The sequence below is a fragment of the Pogoniulus pusillus genome, chromosome 35 (assembly GCF_015220805.1).
Source record: "Pogoniulus pusillus isolate bPogPus1 chromosome 35, bPogPus1.pri, whole genome shotgun sequence".
NCBI classification, from domain to species: Eukaryota; Metazoa; Chordata; class Aves; order Piciformes; family Lybiidae; genus Pogoniulus; species Pogoniulus pusillus.
In genome coordinates this window covers 1,828,945-1,847,775 of record NC_087298.1, presented here as the reverse complement: position 1 = coordinate 1,847,775, position 18,831 = coordinate 1,828,945, and the positions used below count along the sequence as shown (strand labels likewise).

The 18,831-nt window shown below is 57.6% G+C and overlaps 1 protein-coding gene across 2 annotated transcripts in view; it reads right to left on the bottom strand.

The window, feature by feature from the left end:
• The window catches only part of PNPLA7 (patatin like phospholipase domain containing 7), a 211,226-nt gene that overhangs the window by 90,656 nt on the left and 101,739 nt on the right, over positions 1-18,831 (bottom strand). For both annotated transcript variants that reach the window (XM_064171045.1, XM_064171046.1), the window contains exons 21-22: positions 16,177-16,237; positions 13,485-13,634 (exon numbers count right to left, since the gene is read on the bottom strand). In XM_064171045.1, coding sequence (XP_064027115.1) covers positions 13,485-13,634; positions 16,177-16,237 — 211 coding nt within the window. The remainder of the gene's footprint in view (positions 1-13,484; positions 13,635-16,176; positions 16,238-18,831) is intronic.

The window sequence follows — 18,831 nt, the reverse complement described above, 5'->3', positions numbered from 1 at the left end:
TTGGAAGGCACCTCCAGAGCTCATCCAGTCCAACCCCCCTGTCAGAGCAGGGTCAAAGTGAGGCTCGTTGGGGCTCTGAGTGACCTCATCTGAACTTTGATCTGTTCATCACAGCAAGAGAGACTGGCATTGGAAGGGGCTGCCTGGGGGAGTGGTGAGGTCCCCATCCCTGGGGGTGTTTCAGAGGTGGCTGCATGAGGCACTTAGTGCCATAGGTTAGTGAATCAGAAGGGTTAGGTGATAGGTTGGACTCAGTGATCTCAGAGGTCTTCCAAGCTGGTTAGTTCTGTGATCTGGTTGAGACTGTCCTTGCTCTCTGCAGTGGGGTTGGACTAGATGAGATGACCTTTAGAGGGCCCTTCCAACCCAGGTGATTCCATGACCACCCAGGGCAGGTCACACAGGGACACATCCAGATGGGTCTTGAAAGTCTATAGCAGGAGACTCCACAGCCTCTCTGGGCAGCCTGCTGCCAGAGAAGTTTCTTCCCCTGTTCAGATGAAACCTCCTGGGCTTCAGTCTGTGCCCACTGCCCCTGCTCCTGTTGCTGGGTGTCACTGAGGAGGGACTGGCTCCACCCTCCTGACAACACAAAAAGAGCCCTGGAGAGGCATCTGGCTTCCCAAATCCTGCCCACCCTCCTGACCTTTCTGTCTGGGAAGAAGCAGCTCACAGGAGCTGACCCAGACAAGTGGGTGCAGACAGCCAGGCAGCTGTGCCAGCTCTGGAGCTGCCTGCCCAGCATCCCCCCTCTGTGCCTCCCAGAGCCAGAGCAAGATGCCCAGAGCCTTACTCATCCCCAGCACAGAACACAGTGATGCTTCCAGCCAAGCCAGCTCTGCTTCAGAAGTAACAACCACCTGCTCCAGGCTGCCAGCTTGGAGCAAGCTCCCAATTAAGCAGCCACTAACTGAGTCTCCATTAAGGCAATCAAGAACACCAACATATGTGTTCTGCTGGAGCAGCAGGGCCAGGAGCAAGGCTTCAACTGAGCTGCTGAGCAATAAAGGAAGAAAAGGAATCACCTGCAAGCACACACCCCTGGAACTGCCACCCCAGAAGGCAGCAGAATCATAGAGTCACAGAGTGTGACCTCCAAAGCTCATCTGGTCCAGCCCCTGCCAGAGCAGGTCACACAGGAACACATCCAGGCAGCTCTTGAGTATCTCCAGAGAGGGAGACTCCACAGCCCCCCTGGGCAGCCTGTGCCAGGCTCTGTCACCCTCACAGGGAAAATATTCTTCCTCAAGGTCACAGGGAACCTCCTGTGCCTCAACTTCCACCACTGTCCCTTCTCCTGGCACTGGGCATCACTGAGAAGAGGCTGGCTCCAGGCTCCTGGCACTCACCCCTCATGTATTCACAAACATGAATGAGGGCATCCCTTAACCATGTCCTCTCCAAGCTCCCAGCCCCAGCTCCCTCAGCTCTCCTCATAAGGAAGATGTTCAACCTCCTTAATCATTTTTGTGGCTCTGTGCTGGACTCCCTGAAGCAGCTCCCTGTGCTTCTTGAGCTGGGGGACCCAGAAATGCACACACTACTCTAGATGTGGCCTCACTAGGGCAGAGCAGAGGGGAAGGAGAACCTCCCTCCACCTACTAACCACAGCAGTGTTGAAGACCACATGTTAGTGCCCTTCCTCACACAACCATGGGATGGGTTGGGTTGCTAAAGCCCTCTGAGATCATCCAGTCCAAGCAGCAGCCCAGCACCACCATGGCCCAGCATGGGAACATCTCCAGGCATGGGGACTCCAGCACCTCCCTGGGCAGCCTGTGCCAGGCCCTGACCACTCCTGCAGCAAAGACATTTTTCCTCATCTCCAACCTAACCCTCCCCTGGCACAGTTTCAGGCCATTTGCTCTTGTTCTATCACTGCAGACCAGGGAGCAGAGCCCAACCCCCACCTCACTGCAACCTCCTCTCAGGGAGCTGTAGAGAGCAATCAGGTCTCCCTCAGCCTCCTCTTCTCCTGGCTGCACACCCCCAGCTCCCTCAGCTGCTCCTCCCCAGCCCTGTTCTCCAGACCCTTCCTCAGCTTTGTTGCCCTTCTCTGGTCCTGCTCCAGCCTCTCAATGTCCTTCTTGGAGGACTCCAAAGCTGCATCTTCACCATGACACCATCACCCAGTGGTGCTCTCTCCATACCTGACATCAGCCCTGCAGGCAAGTTACAGCTGCAGCTGGCATCATGGAAACATCCAGCAACAGAAGGGGACACAGCCTGAAGCTGTGCCAGGGCAGGTCTAGGTTGGATGTGAGGAGGAAGTTGTTGTCAGAGAGAGTGATTGGCATTGGAATGGGCTGCCCAGGGAGGTGGTGGAGTCTGTGTGGCTGGAGGTGTTGAAGCCAAGCCTGGCTGGGGCACTTAGTGCCATGGTCTGGTTGGTTGGGCAGGGCTGGGTGCTAGGTTGGGCTGGAGGAGCTTGGAGCTCTCTGCCAGCCTGCTTGGTTCTGTGATTCTATTCTATGACTCCTCCAGCAGCCACTTGCCCCTTCAGAGGCTGTCCTCCTGCAAGCAGGAGCAGACATGGGGAGAAGAGCTCCAAGTTCAAAGAGAGCAGAGGTGACAGGAGGCACCACAAAACATTTAGTGCCTCTTGCTGGGGAAGAGTATCAGAGCAGGGAAAATGTAAGACATTCTCCCACCCCCCAGCAATTGCAGCTCATGAATTCCTCCTGTGGTGACTTTTAACAGCCCCCAGGGGATTTCCTCCTTGAGTCAACTCATTGGGATTCTGAATCCTGCCTTTTATGTGCTTCAGGGCAGACAACTGCATGGCAGCAGCCTTGCCCCAGGCACAGAGGATCGTGACTCGTGGGGAAACCTCATGCAGCATCTAAACTGCTACTGCAGAGCTGTTTGGCTTTCAGTACTGAGCTACAGATGCATGAAAGAGAAGTGAGGAGGAAAAAAACAAGCCAGCAAGTAGCAGAGCTTCAGTTCATCTTATCCTCAAAGGACAGAGGGCACTCAGGAGCAGGCACACACCAGCCCTGACCCAGTGAGCAGATGTTAACACCACAGCAGAGACATCAAACTCTTCCCTTTCTCCCGTGCATGGCACCTGGGCAATCTTTCTCCACATAAGATCAGCTCCCTGAGATGTGCAGGAGTGGGAACAGAGAGCCCTGAGCTCTTGTGGTGATGCTCAGAGGGCTGCAGCACCTCTCCCACGAGGCCAGGCTGAGAGAGTTGGAGCTGCTCAGCCTGAGGAAGAGAAAGGCCCAGGGAGACCTCAGAGCTGCTTTCCACTGTCTGAAGGGGACCCAGAGGGAGGCTGGGGAGGGACTGCTCAGGAGGTGATGGGACAAGGGGCAATGGTTTGAATGGTTTGGAAGTGGAGCAGGGCAGAGTTAGGTTGGGCATCAGGAGCAAGTTGTGCACAGTGAGGGTGGGGAGAGACTGGCCCAGGCTGCCCAGGGCTGTGGTTGAGGCCCTGTCCCTGGAGACACTGAAGCTCAGCCTTGCTGTGGCCCTGGGCAGCCTGCTCTAGCTGGAGGTGTCCCTGTTGCCTGCAGGGGCTTGGACAAGATAACCTCTGAGAGTCCCTTCCAGCCCCATGCAATCTGTGGAGCTGCAAAAGTTGTGTGGAGAGATCAGAGGCCCAGAGGTGAGAGCTGAGCTCTGCTGCTGAGCAGTGGTTGTAAATTTGCCTCCCCTGGGACAAAAAACCTCTGACCCAGCACAGACACAGCCAGGGCAAAAGGCACTGCAGAGAGCACTCAGCACAGCAAACTCCCTGCTCTGGAGCTCATCACAGGAGAGCTGCTCCTTGGCCTAGCACAAGCCCACAGGCTGGTGTGGTCAACAGCCAGAGGTGATCAAGGAGTTTGCCCTCAGTGTCAGAGGACCCTGCCCCACAAAAAGTGGCCCCAAGTGGTGTCAGGGTCCCAGCCCCACGTGAGACACAACCTTGGCACCTGCAGGCTGAGGCAGCTGGGGCTGGGCAGCCTGGAGAAGAGCAGGGAAACCTGTGCCAGTGTCTCACCCCCCTCAACCTGTGCCAGTCTCTCCCCACCCTCACTCTCAACAATTTCTTCCTCCTCTCCACTCTCACTCTCCTCTCTCCCAGCTCAAAGCCATTGTCCCTCAGCCTGCCACTCCCAGCCCTTCTCCAAAGTCCCTCCCCAGCTCTCCTGCAGCCCCTTCAAGCACTGGAAGGCTGCTCTGAGGTCTCCCTGCAGAGCAGAGGAGCAGAGTTCCCTCCCTTGTCTTGCTGGTCCCACTCCTTTTGATGCAGCCCAGGACACAGTTGCCATCTGGGCTGCAAGTGACCACTGCCAGCTCATGCATACTTTATCACCAGCTGACCTCATTTCCCCTCTCCTCTTGTCCCCAACCTGCAGCAAGGGGACTCAAGGCACTGCTGCAGTGTTCACCTAAGTCAGTACTGACAGCAAGAGGATGAACCTTCCACACCAGCAGCCCAAGCTGCAGCAGAAAGGCAAACCAGGCTGCTTTCACCCCACGTCCAGGCTCCACTCCACTGCCCTGGAACATATTCCAAGCTCAGAGCAATGAAGTGACAGGGATCAGATGTGAAGCCAAGTGCTAAATCACAACATCTGATCACAATTTGCAGTTTCAAAAGAGGTGGTTCTAGGAAAAGAAAAACAAAACAACCAAAAACCAAAGGAATAAACAAAACCCAAATGCTAATAGCAGCAAATCTGCCCAGCCAAGCCTCTGGCTTCAAGATGAGGAACAGGCATCCTGAAGGAGACCTCCTTCAAAGAAAAGGCCTTCCCTTGAGCCTCCTCAGGCATTTCACCCCCACCTCTCGTTGCCATCTCTGGGTTTAAGGTCTAATCACAGCTCCCACCCAAGCCCCAGGTGCCAACGAGGCAGTCTGAAAGGCAGAAGCTGGCAAGTGCTCAAGTGGCAGAGGCAGGAATGCAGCTGCTGACGCAGCCCTGCGGCAAAGCCTGGCACAGGAGGGTGCAGCTCCCCCAGCAGGGACACAGGCAGGGCCAGGGTAAGGGGCAGAGGTTAGGGGGAGGGTTAGGCTGAAGGGTTAGGGGTTAGGGTTAAGGGTTAGGGTTAAAAGTTGGGGTTAGGGTTAAGAGTTAGGGTCAGGGTTAAGAGTTAGGGTTAAGAGTTTGGGTTAGGGGTTAGGGTTAAGAGTTAGGGTCAGGGTTAAGGTTAAGAGTTGGGGTTAAGAGTTAGGGTCAGGGTTAAGGGATAGGGTTAAGAGTTGGGGTTAGGGGTTAGGGTTAAGAGTTGGGGTCAAGGTTAAGCGATAGGGTTAAGAGTTGGAGTTAGGGGTTAGGGTTAAGAGTTGGGGTCAGGGGTTAGGGTTAAGAGTTGGGGTCAGGGGTTAGGGTTAGGGTTAAGAGTTGGGGTTGTAAGTTAGGGTTAAGAGTTAGGGTCAAGGTTAAGGGATAGGGTTAAGTGTTGGGGTTAGGGGTTAGGGTTAGGGTCAGGGTTAAGGGATAGGGTTAAGAGTTGGGGTTAGGGGTTAAGGTTAAGAGTTGGGGTCAAGTTTAATCGATAGGGTTAAGAGTTGGAGTTAGGGGTTAGGGTTAAGAGTTGGGGTCAGGGGTTAGGGTTAAGAGTTAGGGTCAGGGGTTAGGGTTAGGGTTAAGAGTTGGGGTTGTAAGTTAGGGTTAAGAGTTAGGGTCAAGGTTAAGGGATAGCGTTAAGTGTTGGGGTTAGGGGTTAGGGTTAGGGTCAGGGTTAAGGGCTAGGGTTAAGAGTTGGGGTTGTAGGTTAGGGTTAAGAGTTAGGGTCAAGGTTAAGGGATAGGGTTAAGAGTTGGGGTTAGGGGTTAGGGTTAAGAGTTAGGGTCAGGGTTAAGGGTTAGGGTTAAGAGGGTTAGGGGTTAGGGTTAAGAGATAGGGTCAGGGTTAAGGGATAGGGTTAAAAGTTGGGGTCAGGGGTTAAGGTTAAGAGTTAGGGTCAGGGTTCAGGATTAAGGTTAAGAGTTAGGACTATGAGTTAGGGTCAGGGGTTAGGTTTATGCTTAGGTTTAAGGTCATGACTTTGGTTAAGGATTAGGGTTATGAGTTAGGGTTAGGGGCAAGGTCTATGCTTAGGCAGGGTTAGGGTTATGATTTGGGTCAGGGGTTAGGGTAATGAGTTAGGGTTAGGAGCTAGGTTTATGCTTAGGCAGGGTTAGGGTTATGACTTGGGTCAGGGATTTGAGTTAGGGTTAGGAGCTAAGTCTATGCTTAGGCAGGGTTAGGGTTTTGATTTGGGTCAGGGGTTAGGGTTGGGGGCTAGGTCTATGCTTAGGCAGGGTTAGGGTTATGACTTGGGTCAGGGGTTAGGGTTGGGGCAAGGTCTGTGCTTAGGCAGGGTTAGGGTTTTGATTTGGGTCAGGGGTTAGGGTTGGGGGCTAGGTCTATGCTTAGGCAGGGTTAGGGTTATGACTTGGGTCAGGGGTTAGGGTTGGGGCAAGGTCTGTGCTTAGGCAGGGTTAGGGTTTTGATTTGGGTCAGGGGTTAGGGTTGGGGGCTAGGTCTATGCTTAGGCAAGGTTAGGGTTATGACTTGGGCCAGGAGTTGAGGTTATGAGTTAGGGTTAGGGGCAAGGTCTATGCTTAGGCAGGGTTAGGGTTTTGATTTGGGTTAGGGGTTAGGGTTGGGGCTAGGTCTATGCTAAGGCAGGGTTAGGGTTATGACTTGGGTCAGGGGTTAGGGTTGGGGCAAGGTCTGTGCTTAGGCAGGGTTAGGGGTTTGATTTGGGTGAGGAGTTGGGGTTATGAGTTAGGGGCAAGGTCTATGCTTAGGCAAGGTTAGGGTTATGACTTGGGTCAGGGGTTAGGGTTATGAGTTAGGGTTAGGAGCTAGGTTTATGCTTAGGTTTAGGGTTATGACTTGGGTTCAGGTGTCAGGGTTAGGAGCTAGGTCTGTGCTTAGGCAGGGTTAGGGTTATGACTTGGGTCAGGGGTTAGGGTTATGAGTTAGGGTTAGGAGCTAGGTTTATGCTTAGGTTTAGGGTTATGACTTGGGTTAGGGGTTAGGGCTAGGAGCTAGGTCTGTGCTTAGGCAGGGTTAGGGTTATGACTCGGTATGAGGTTATTGGGCCCTCAGTTCCTTGCTTTGTGGTGCCATGAATGTTTCTCCAGAACTCAGTTCTTGTGCTGCCTAATCTGGGCTCAGTGAACCTCAGGCTTGTTGCTGACTCATTTAAAATGACAAATTTTAGACACTTCTCTCTTAACAGATGCTAAATTTGCCCCAATTTACCAATGAAATCCAAAGTGCAGCGAGTGTCAGCTCCCCCCCAGGGTGAACACCAGGGCAAGCTGAAACTGCAATGCTGCTTCACCACCCATTACATTTTTGGATGCAAGAAGTGAGAAGAGGCTCCAAAACCAAAAAATCAGTGCACACCCCAGGCCCTTTCCACCTGGCACATGGCTCACAGCTCTTTGCCACGCTCCAGTAAGGGATATCCACACACTTTAGAGCCAGGCTGGGGAGGAGAGAGAGCACAAAAGCTGTCAAACAAACAAGACAACCACCCAGCAACCACCAGCAGCCACAACACTCAAAGGGGAAAATGCTGCTCCTGCTCAATGAAGTCCTCAAGTAAAAGGGAGGCTGCCAGCACTGCACTGCACAGCACAGCACAGGAGACTCACAGAATTGGAAGGCAGAAGAGCTCTGCAGCAGGACCTTGACTGCCTGGACAGATGGGCAGAGTCCAAGGGGATGGAGTTCAATAGCTCCAAGTGCTGGTGCTGCACTTTGGCCACAACAACCCCATGCAGAGATACAGGCTGGGGTCAGAGTGGCTGAGAGCAGCCAGACAGAGAGGGATCTGGGGGTGCTGATTGACACCCACCTGAACATGAGCCAGCAGTGTGCCCAGGTGGCCAAGAGAGCCAGTGCCATCCTGGCCTGCATCAGGAATGGTGTGGCCAGCAGGAGCAGGGAGGTCATTCTGCCCCTGTACTCTGCACTGCTTAGACCTCACCTTGAGTGCTGTGTTCAGTTCTGGGCCCCCCAGTTTAGGAGGGACATTGAGATGCTTGAGCGTGTCCAGAGAAGGGCAACGAGGCTGGGGAGAGGCCTTGAGCACAGCCCTACGAGGAGAGGCTGAGGGAGCTGGGATTGGTTAGCCTGGAGAAGAGGAGGCTCAGGGCAGACCTTATTGCTGTCTACAACTACCTGAGGGGAGGTTGTGGCCAGGAGGAGGTTGCTCTCTTCTCTCAGGTGGCCAGCACCAGAACAAGAGGACACAGCCTCAGGCTGTGCCAGGGGAGATTTAGGCTGGAGGTGAGGAGAAAGTTCTTCCCTGAGAGAGTCATTGGGCACTGGAATGGGCTGCCCGGGGAGGTGGTGGAGTCGCCGTCCCTGGAGCTGTTCAAGGCAGGACTGGATGTGGCACTTGGTGCCATGGTCTGGCCTTGAGCTCTGTGCTAAAGGGTTGGACTTGATGATCTGTGAGGTCTCTTCCAACCTTGATGATACTGTCATACTGTGATACTGTAATTAATCAGCTTGGAAAATACCTCTGAGATTGAACCCAATCTATCACCTAACACCTTCTAATTAACTAAACCATGGCACTAAGTTCCTCATCCAGCCTCCTTTTAAACCTCCAGGGATGGGGATCCTGCAGGCAGCAGGGACACCTCCAACTAGAGCAGGCTGCCCAGGAACCAGCAAGGCTGAGCTTGAATGTCTCCAGGGATGAGGAGGCCTCAACCACCTCCCTGGGCAGCCTGTTCCAGTATTTCACCATCCTCACCGTGCAGAACTTCCTCCTCGTGTCCAACCTGAGCCTCCCCTGCCCCAGTTCAAACCACTGCCTCTCGTCCTGTCACCACAGCCCCTTCTGAACAGTCCCTCCCCAGCCCTCCTGCAGGTCTCCTAATGCAGCATCACAGCCCAAACACCACCAAAAAACTACCCAGAGGCATCTGCAGCCACACACTCAGAATCTCAGAGTCAATCAGGCTGGAAGAGACCTTCAAGACCATCGAGTCCTACCCAGCACCTTCTGGTTAACTAACCCATGGCACTGAGTGCCTCAGGCAGCCTCCTCTTAAACACCTCCAGGGATGGGTACTGCACCACCTCCCTGGGCAGCCCATTCCAATGCCAATCACTCTCTCTGACAACAACTTCCTCCTCACAGCCAGCCAAGACCTGCCCTGGCACAGCTTGAGCCTCTGTCTCCTTCTTCTGTTGCTGGCTGCCTGGCAGCAGAGCCCAACCCCACCTGGCTACAGCCTCCCTGCAGGCAGCTGCAGGCAGCAATGACCTCTGCCCTGAGCCTCCTCTGCTGCAGGCTGCACCCCCCCAGCTCCCTCAGCCTCTCCTCACAGGGCTCTGCTCCAGGCCCCTCCCCAGCCTTGCTGCCCTTCTCTGGACACCCTCCAGCACCTCAAGTTCTCAGTTAAATGAAGGGGAGCAGGACTGGACGAGGCCTGGCTCTGAGCAGGGCGGGCTGAAGGGCACCATGCTGGCCCAGCAGCAGGAGCAGCCAGGGCAGGGAGCTGCCCTGCCAGTGCTGTGCTGCAGCAGCCCAGCGAGCTGTGCTCCCACACAGCACTTTGCTCTCCCCATGGCAGCCTTCTGCTCTGCTCTGGCAAGCACTGGCACTGCCAAGGCTGCACAGCAGCTCTGGCTGCCAAGCACCACACAGCATCAGCAAGGGCAAAGAGAAGGGTGGACAAGGAAAGGCCAAGGGAGGGTAACAGAGCCCCTCCACTGCGACAGCGTAGCTGCTTTCAGCCAGGGGAGTTATCCCCCTCTGAACAGTGCCTCCACCTCCCGGGGTCCCTGGCTGTTTGTCTCCAGGCTGTGAGTGCTGTCACACCTCACAGCCAGCTGGCAGCAGGCCCCAAGAAGCACCCAGCAGCAACAGAGCAGTGGCTGAGAGCTGGGCCCTGACGTGGCTGGACAAATCTGCTGCCTTCTCACAGCCAAGAGGAACCTTCAAACACCCACAGACGAGCTGTGGCTGGACCACAGCTTAGCCACGAGAGGCTGAGGCACCTGGGGCTGCTTGGTCTGGTGAAGAGAAGACTGAGAGGGGACCTGATCAACGTTTACATCTGGGGGCTGGGGGTCGAGAGAGGGGACAAACTCTGCTCAGTTGTGCCCTGGGATAGGATAAGAGACAGTGGATGGGAACCACAGCACAGGAGGTTCCAGCTCAGCATGAGCAAGAACTCCTTGACTGGAAGAGTCCCAGAGCCTGGCACAGGCTGCCCAGAGAGGCTGTGGAGTCTCCTTCTCTGGAGCCTTTCCAGCCCTGCCTGGATGTGCTCCTGTGTGACCTGCACTGGATTCTCTGCTCCTGCTCTGGCAGGGGGGTTGGACTTGGTGGTCCGTGGAGGTCCCTTCCAACCCTGACATCAGTGATCCTGTGATTAGCTGCACCCAGGCCCACGCTTCCAAAGGTTAAAGAGTTCAAGAGGCAGCAGCTTTTGCCTGCACCTGCTCACCCAGAAGAGTTCTCTTAGCAGACTGGTGTCAGCTCCAGGTACCCCCAAGGGCAGAGGGCAAAGAGCCAAGTGTAAGTGGCTCCACCTCCAGCACCCTGCAACCTCTGCTGTTCAGAGGAGCTGTGAGAGAGCAGCCCCAGAAGTCATCACAGGGCTGCAGGAGATGGCCTCAAGAGCTCTGTGCCTGGGAAGGAGCAGAGGATGCTCAGGAAATGCCAGACCCTAGTGCTGAGTGTGAACTGAATCAGGAGTCCTGAGCAAGTGGGACCCACAACTGCAGCAGTGGATGAAGCACTGAATGCCCCGGGTGGGAGCTGGGCACATGGGTCTGCGAGCATCAGGCAGGCAAACAAGCTGGCAACAAACAGGGCAGGGATCTCAGGCCCCAGAGTGGCCTCCCAGAGCCAGCCTGGCTCAGCTCCACAAGCCTCTGCCGTCGAGTTCCACACCCACCGCCCCCTGCATCAGCTCGGCGGAAGCAACCCGCGCAGGGAGCCCCTGGCCGGCTGCGGAGCGGCGACTGAGGAGCCCCCAAAGAGCCTCCTGCGGCCAAAGGGCACAACCAGACCGGCAGCAGCTCCGGGCACGGCGCCCCGGCGGTGGCATCCCCGCAGCGCAGGCAACAGCCCAGGCCAAGGGCTCCCAGCGGCTGCGCCGCGGAGCCGCCACGGCACGAAGCGCCCACGGCACTGAAAGGCACCTCCGGGAGGCGGCCACGGGGGCAGAGGCCGTGGGAAGGCTGCTCCCGGCCACAGCGCAGCTCACGGCCACCAGGCTGCGCCTCCGCGGGGACAGACAGCGCCGCTCCTGCAGCTGCCAACAGCTGGGCACCTGCCCACGCACACACACGGGCACCCTGCCCACGCACACACACAGCACCCTGCCCACGCACACACACGGGCACCCTGCCCACGCACACACACAGCACCCTGCCCACGCACACACCCAGCACACTGCCCACACACACACCCAGCACCCTGCCCACGCACACACCCAGCACCCTGCCCACGCACACACACAGCACCCTGCCCCACGCACACACCCAGCACCCTGCCCACGCACACACACAGCACCCTGCCCACGCACACACACAGCACCCTGCCCCACGCAGACACACAGCACCCTGCCCACGCACACACACAGCACCCTGCCCACGCACACACACGGACACCCTGCCCCACACACACACACAGCACCCTGCCCACACACACACACAGCACCCTGCCCACACACACACCCAGCACCCTGCCCACGCACACACACAGCACCCTGCCCACGCACACACACAGCACCCTGCCCACGCACACACACAGCACCCTGCCCACACACACACACAGCACCCTGCCCACACACACACCCAGCACCCTGCCCACACACACACACACAGCACCCTGCCCACGCACACACCCAGCACCCTGCCCACACACACACACACAGCACCCTGCCCACGCACACACCCAGCACCCTGCCCACGCACACACACAGCACCCTGCCCACGCACACACACAGCACCCTGCCCACGCACACACACAGCACCCTGCCCCACACACACACGGACACCCTGCCCCACGCACACACCCAGCACCCTGCCCACGCACACACACAGCACCCTGCCCCACGCACACACACAGCACCCTGCCCACGCACACACACAGCACCCTGCCCCACGCACACACACAGCACCCTGCCCACGCACACACACAGCACCCTGCCCCACACACACACACACAGCACCCTGCCCACGCACACACCCAGCACCCTGCCCACGCACACACACGGGCACCCTGCCCCACGCAGACACACAGCACCCTGCCCACGCACACACCCAGCACCCTGCCCACGCACACACACAGCACCCTGCCCCACACACACACCCAGCACACTGCCCCACGCACACACACAGCACCCTGCCCACGCACACACACAGCACCCTGCCCACGCACACACACAGCACCCTGCCCCACACACACCCAGCACCCTGCCCCACGCACACACCCAGCACCCTGCCCCACACACACACACAGACACCCTGCCCCACACACACACCCAGCACCCTGCCCACGCACACCCAGCACCCTGCCCACGCACACACCCAGCACCCTGCCCACGCACACACACGGACACCCTGCCCCACGCACACACACGGACACCCTGCCCCACGCACACACACGGACACCCTGCCCCACGCACACACACGGACACCCTGCCCCACACACACACACGGACACCCTGCCCCACGCACACACCCAGCACCCTGCCCCACGCACACACACGGACACCCTGCCCCACGCACACACCCAGCACCCTGCCCCACGCACACACACGGACACCCTGCCCCACACACACACACGGACACCCTGCCCCACACACACACACGGACACCCTGCCCCACGCACACACCCAGCACCCTGCCCCACGCACACACACGGACACCCTGCCCCACACACACACACGGACACCCTGCCCCACACACACACACGGACACCCTGCCCCACGCACACACCCAGCACCCTGCCCCACGCACACACACGGACACCCTGCCCCACACACACACACGGACACCCTGCCCCACACACACACACGGACACCCTGCCCCACACACACACACGGACACCCTGCCCCACGCACACACCCAGCACCCTGCCCCACGCACACACACGGACACCCTGCCCCACACACACACACGGACACCCCGCCCCACACACACACACGGACACCCTGCCCCACGCACACACACGGACACCCTGCCCCACGCACACACACAGCACCCTGCCCATGCACACACACGGACACCCTGCCCACGCACACACCCAGCACCCTGCCCCCCACACACACACAGCACCCTGCCCACGCACACACACCCAGCACCCTGCCCACGCACACACACCCAGCACCCTGCCCATGCACACACCCAGCACCCTGCCCACGCACACACCCAGCACCCTGCCCACACACACACACAGCACCCTGCCCACGCACACACACAGCACCCTGCCCCAGAGCAGCACCCTGCACCCTGCCCCACAGCAGCCCCCAGCTCTCCTGCCCCACGCCAGCCCCCAGCTCTCCTTACCCACTGCACTCAGGGCGTGCTTGAGCTCCAGGGTGAAGGCAGTGAGTGGCACCTCCTCAGACACGGGCATGATGGCCACTGTGGAGAGGTTGCTGGCAGGATTTCCAGCATCCCACTTGCTGCCAGAGCTGTGCAGGCCCAGAGGGTGACCTGTTGGGAAAGAGCCACCTGTGTCACAGCTGTCTCCAAAGCTCAGTGCCAATCCTGCTGTCCTCAACTGCCATGCAGCAAGGAAGGTGTCACTGAGCTGCTTAAACCAGCAGCAGTGCAACATCCTCCACAGCCCAGCAAAGGGAACAGCTCCCACATACTGCATTCCCAAGGGGATGGAAGGCCTGGGAGCAGCCCTCCAGTACCTTGGAATGACTACAGGAAAGGTGGGGAGGGACTGTGGACAAGGGCTGGGGGTGCCAGGATGAGGGACAATGGCTTCTAGCTGGGAGAGGGGAGAGGGAGAGTGGAGAGGAGGAAGAAGTTGTTGGCAGGGAGCCAACCAACCAGACCATGGCACTAAGTGCCCCAGCCAGGCTTGGCTTCAACACCTCCAGCCACAGCCACTCCACCACCTCCCTGGGCAGCCCATTCCAATGCCAATCACTCTCTCTGACAACAACTTCCTCCTCACATCCAGCCTAGACCTGCCCTGGCACAGCTTGAGGCTGTGTCCCCTTCTTCTGTTGCTGGCTGCCTGGCAGTAGAGCCCAACCCCACCTGGCTACAGCCTCCCTGCAGGGACCTGTAGCCTACCTGAAGGCTACCAAGAAACTCTTGTTCATGGAGATGAAGAGGGTGAGGAAGGAGAAGTCCAAGGCTGAGCTCTGAGGTCCCTTCCAACCCAACCCGCTCGGTGCCTTTGAGGGGAAGGCAACTTCACAGGGAGTTAGTTCTGAACCTGCAGGCACTCAGAGTGTGTTTGTGCCAAGGAGATGGGCTCAGAGGTGCTGGCTGCTGAGCTGCACAGCAGCCAGCACTGTGCGCTCACAGCCTGGCCTGGGCTGATCCCCAGCAGTGTGGGCAGCAGGGGCAGGGAGGGGATTCTGTCCCTCTGCTGTGCTCTGCTCAGACCCCCCCTGCAGTGCTGGGGCAGCTCTGGAGTGCTCAGCACAGGCAGGGACCTGCTGGAGCAGGGCCAGAGGAGGCCACAGCAGTGCTGGTAGGGCTGGAAGGGCTCTGCTGTGAGGCCAGGCTGGGGGAGTTGGGGGTGTTCAGCCTGGAGAGGAGAAGGCTGCAGGGAGACCTCGGAGCAGCCTTGCAGTGTTTGAAGATAGGGCCCAGGAGAGCTGGAAAAGGACACTTCACAAAGGCAGGCAGTGAGAGGGTGAGGGACAATGGCTTTGGACTGGAAGGAGCTGCATTTAATTTAGAGATTAGGAGGAAATTCTTCCCCATGAGGGCAGTGAGGGACCGCAAGAGGTCACCCAGGGATGCTGGGGAGGATCCAAGCCTGGAAGTGTTCAAAGGCAGCTTGGGTGGGGCCTTGAGCAACCTGCTCTAGTGGGAGGTGTCCCTGCCCAGGGACTCAGATGATGCAGTGTGGGCAGCTGGGGCAGGCAGGGGATTCTGATGACCTCTAAGGTCCCTTCCAACCCATTCTGTGAATCTATGAGAGATCAATCTCCACCTTCTGGCTGCTGACACAGCAGGAGGGACTAGAAGTCAGCATGGATCTGGCTGGCAGGAACAGGCTGAGCACAATGTGCATTTACCTGAGCTGCTCAGGAGGAGACACAAAGGCACCTTGAATGGCTCTGAACAGCTCTGGCTTTGCAGCAGACATTGGTTGAGCCCACCTGAAGAACTGACTCAGACCAAAAAAACCCTCCAGACCTCTTGTCACAATGAAAACACTCCAAAAGGTTTGGAGCTCAGCCAGTGCCAACCTCTGCCATGGGCAAGGACACCTCCTACCAACAGCTTGCTCAAGGCCTCACCCAACCTGGCCCTGAACACCTCCAGGGAGGTTGTGGAGCACAGAAGCTCCAAAGGGAGAGGGAATCCAGCTCCAAAGGAAAGGGAAATCCAGCTCCAAAGGAGAGGGAATCCAGCCCCAAAGGGAGAGGGAAATCCATCTCCAAAGGAAAGGGAAATCCAGCTCCAAATGGAGAGGGATCCAGCCCCAAAGGGAGAGGGAATCCAGCTCCAAAGGAAAGGGAAATCCAGCTCCAAAGGAGAGGGAATCCAGCCCCAAAGGGAGAGGGAAATCCAGCTCCAAAGGAAAGGGAAATCCAGCTCCAAATGGAGAGGGATCCAGCCCCAAAGGGAGAGGGAATCCAGCTCCAAAGGAAAGGGAATCCAGCCCCAAAGGGAGGGGAAATCCAGCTCCAAAGGGAGAGGGAATCCAGCTCCAAAGGAAAGGGAAATCCAGATCCAAATGGAGAGGGATCCAGCTCCAAAGGGAGGGGAAATCCAGCTCCAAAGGAAAGGGAAATCCAGCTCCAAAGGGAGGGGAAATCCAGCTCCAAAGGGAGGGGAAATCCAGCTCCAAAGGAAAGGGAAATCCAGCTCCAACGGGAGAGGGAAATCCAGCTCCAAAGGGAGAGGGAAATCCATCTCCAATGGAAGAGGGAAATCCAGCTCCAAAGGGAGGGGAAATCCAGCTCCAAAGGAAAGGGAAATCCAGATCCAAAAGGAGGCAAACCCAGCTCCAAGGACACAGCAGCATCCACGGGAGAAGTCCAAGGCTGAGTCTTACCTCCCTGCTGAAGACTGCCCAGAATCTTCTCTCCCAGCAGGTGAATAAGTCTGGTCACAACCTGGCAGTGGCAGAGAAAGGAGAAGGAATCAGCCCCGGGGCAGGATGCAGCAACCCCAGCCCAGCAGAATGAGGTCTTCCAAGCTTCTGCTGTCTCAGGTTGAACCCTACAGAGACTGCAGCTGACAGCCAGGGCCTCACTCCTGCCTGCAGGCTGTGCTGAGGGAGCTTCTGTCCTCATTCCTTGTGCTACCCTACTCTGGCAAACCAAGCCAGCCCCACAGAGCCCACTCAGGGAGGGCTTCAGCTGCCAGAGAGCAGAGGGGAACTCCCAGGATTTGGGAAGCATCAAATTGCCTTTCCTGTCTCTTTCTCTCTGCAGCAGGCTTGTGCCTCAGTGTCCATCTCCCTCCTCAGTGGCCACTGCACATCCCCAGCTTCTGCTCTGAAAAGCTCAAGCCAAACTCAAAAAGATCCCCCAGACCCCACTCACAATCTGCCCACCTGAGCCCCACAGGGAGCAGTGACAGCAACCAATCTAAGGCACCACCACTAAGAGTGAGCACAGAGCCACACAGTGGGTTGGGACATTGAATCATGGAATATAGACTCAGGCAGGTTGGAAGAGAGCTCCAAGCTCAGCCAGCACAACCTAGCACCCAGCCCTGCCCAACCAACCAGACCATGGCACTAAGTGCCCCAGCCAGGCTTGGCTTCAACACCTCCAGCCACACAGACTCCACCACCTCCCTGGGCAGCCCATTCCAATGCCAATCACTCTCTCTGACAACAACTTCCTCCTAACAGCCAGCCTAGACCTGCCCTGGCACAGCTTCAGGCTGTGTCCCCTTGTTTTGTCCCTGGCTGCCTGGCAGCAGAGCCCAACCCCACCTGGCTACAGCCTCCCTGCAGGCAGCTGCAGACAGCAATGAGCTCTGCCCTGAGCCTCCTCTGCTGCAGGCTGCACCCCCCCAGCTCCCTCAGCCTCTCCTCACAGGGCTCTGCTCCAGGCCCCTCCCCAGCCTTGCTGCCCTGCTCCAAACACCTTCCAGCACCTCAACAGCTCTCTGCAATTCAGGAGCCCACAACTGGACACAGCACTCCAGGGGTGGCCTGAGCAGTGCTGAGCACAGGGGCACAAGAACCTCCCTTGTCCTGCTGCCCACACTGCTCCTGAGCCAGCCCAGGATGCCATTGGCTCTGCTGCCCACCTGGGCACTGCTGCCTCAGCTTCAGCTCCTCTCTCCCAGCACCCCCAGCTCCCTCTCTGCCTGCCTGCTCTCAGCCACTCTGGCCCCAGCCTGCAGTGCTGCTTGGGGTTGTTGTGGCCAAAGTGCAGAACCCTGCCCTTGGCCTTGTTCAGTCTCATCCCCTTGGCCTCTGCCCACCCATGCAGCCTGGCCAGGTCCCTCTGCAGGGCTCTCCTACCCTCCAGCAGCTCCACAGCTGCTCCTAGCTTGGTGCCATCTGCAAACTCACTGATGCTGGACCCCATCCCCTGCTCCAGAGCATCAATAAGACATTGAACAGGACTGTGCCCAGCACTGATGCCTGGGGCACAGCACCAGTGACAGCTGCCAGCTGCATGTGGCACCATTCACCACCACTCTCTGGGCCTGGCCCTCCAGCCAGTTCTTAACCCCTATCAGAGTGAATCTCCCCAAGCCAGGAGGATCATCCAGTGCCAATCCCCTGCCATAGGCACAGACACCTCCCACCAGCACAGGCTGCTCAAGGCCTCATCCAACCTGCCCTTAAAAACCTCCAGGGAGGAGGCATCAACAGCCTCCTTGGGCAACCTGTGCCAGTGTCTCCCCTCCCTCACTCCCAACAATTTCTCCCTCCTCTCCCAGCTCACAGCCACTGTCCCTTGTCCTGCCACTCCCAGCCCTTGTCAAAAGTCCCTCCCCAGCTTCCTTGTAGTCTTTTCCAGGCACTGGAAGCTGCTCTAAGTTCTCCCTGCAGCCTTCTCTTCTGCAGGCTGCACAGCCCCAACTCTGCCAGCCTGTGCCCACAGGGGAGCTCCTGCAGCCCTCTGAGCATCTTCACAGCCTCCTCAGCTCCTTCTCCAGCAGCTCCATGTCCCTCTTGTGCTGAGGACACCAGAACTGGAGGCAGCTCAACCTGCATCTGCACAGCAGGACCTTCTGGAATCAGCCAGTGCAAGGTGCCAGGAGCATTTAGCACCTCTGAAACACCCCAACTGCAGGAATTTTAATTACTCCCTAAGCCCATCTCCTGCCTTTGGAACTTCTCCTGCTCTACAGACAGCTGAGCCCCACCTCAGCTAAGAGAAAAAGCCCAAGGTTAATGACAGGCCTAAGAATAGATCCTCTTGGTCTCATTTTCCAGTTGGCTGCTCCCATTGCCAGGAAATAGGACTTGTGGTGTTTGCTGGAGCAGCTCTTGCAGCCCTTGCTACCTATAGATATGGAAATATTATTTCCCTGGTGACTCTGTAAGACAAGCAAAGTGCAAACCACAACAGGATGAGTCACTCTGTCGCAGTCATGGCAACGTGGAGGGAGCAGCAGTTTGGGAGCTAAGAACTGGACTGCAATTTCCATGGAGTGGTACAGTGCCTGCACCATTCTGCCTCCCAGAGCCTGGCAGGGTTTGCCTCTGGGAGGGAACTGTTCCCACCCAGCTGCAGTC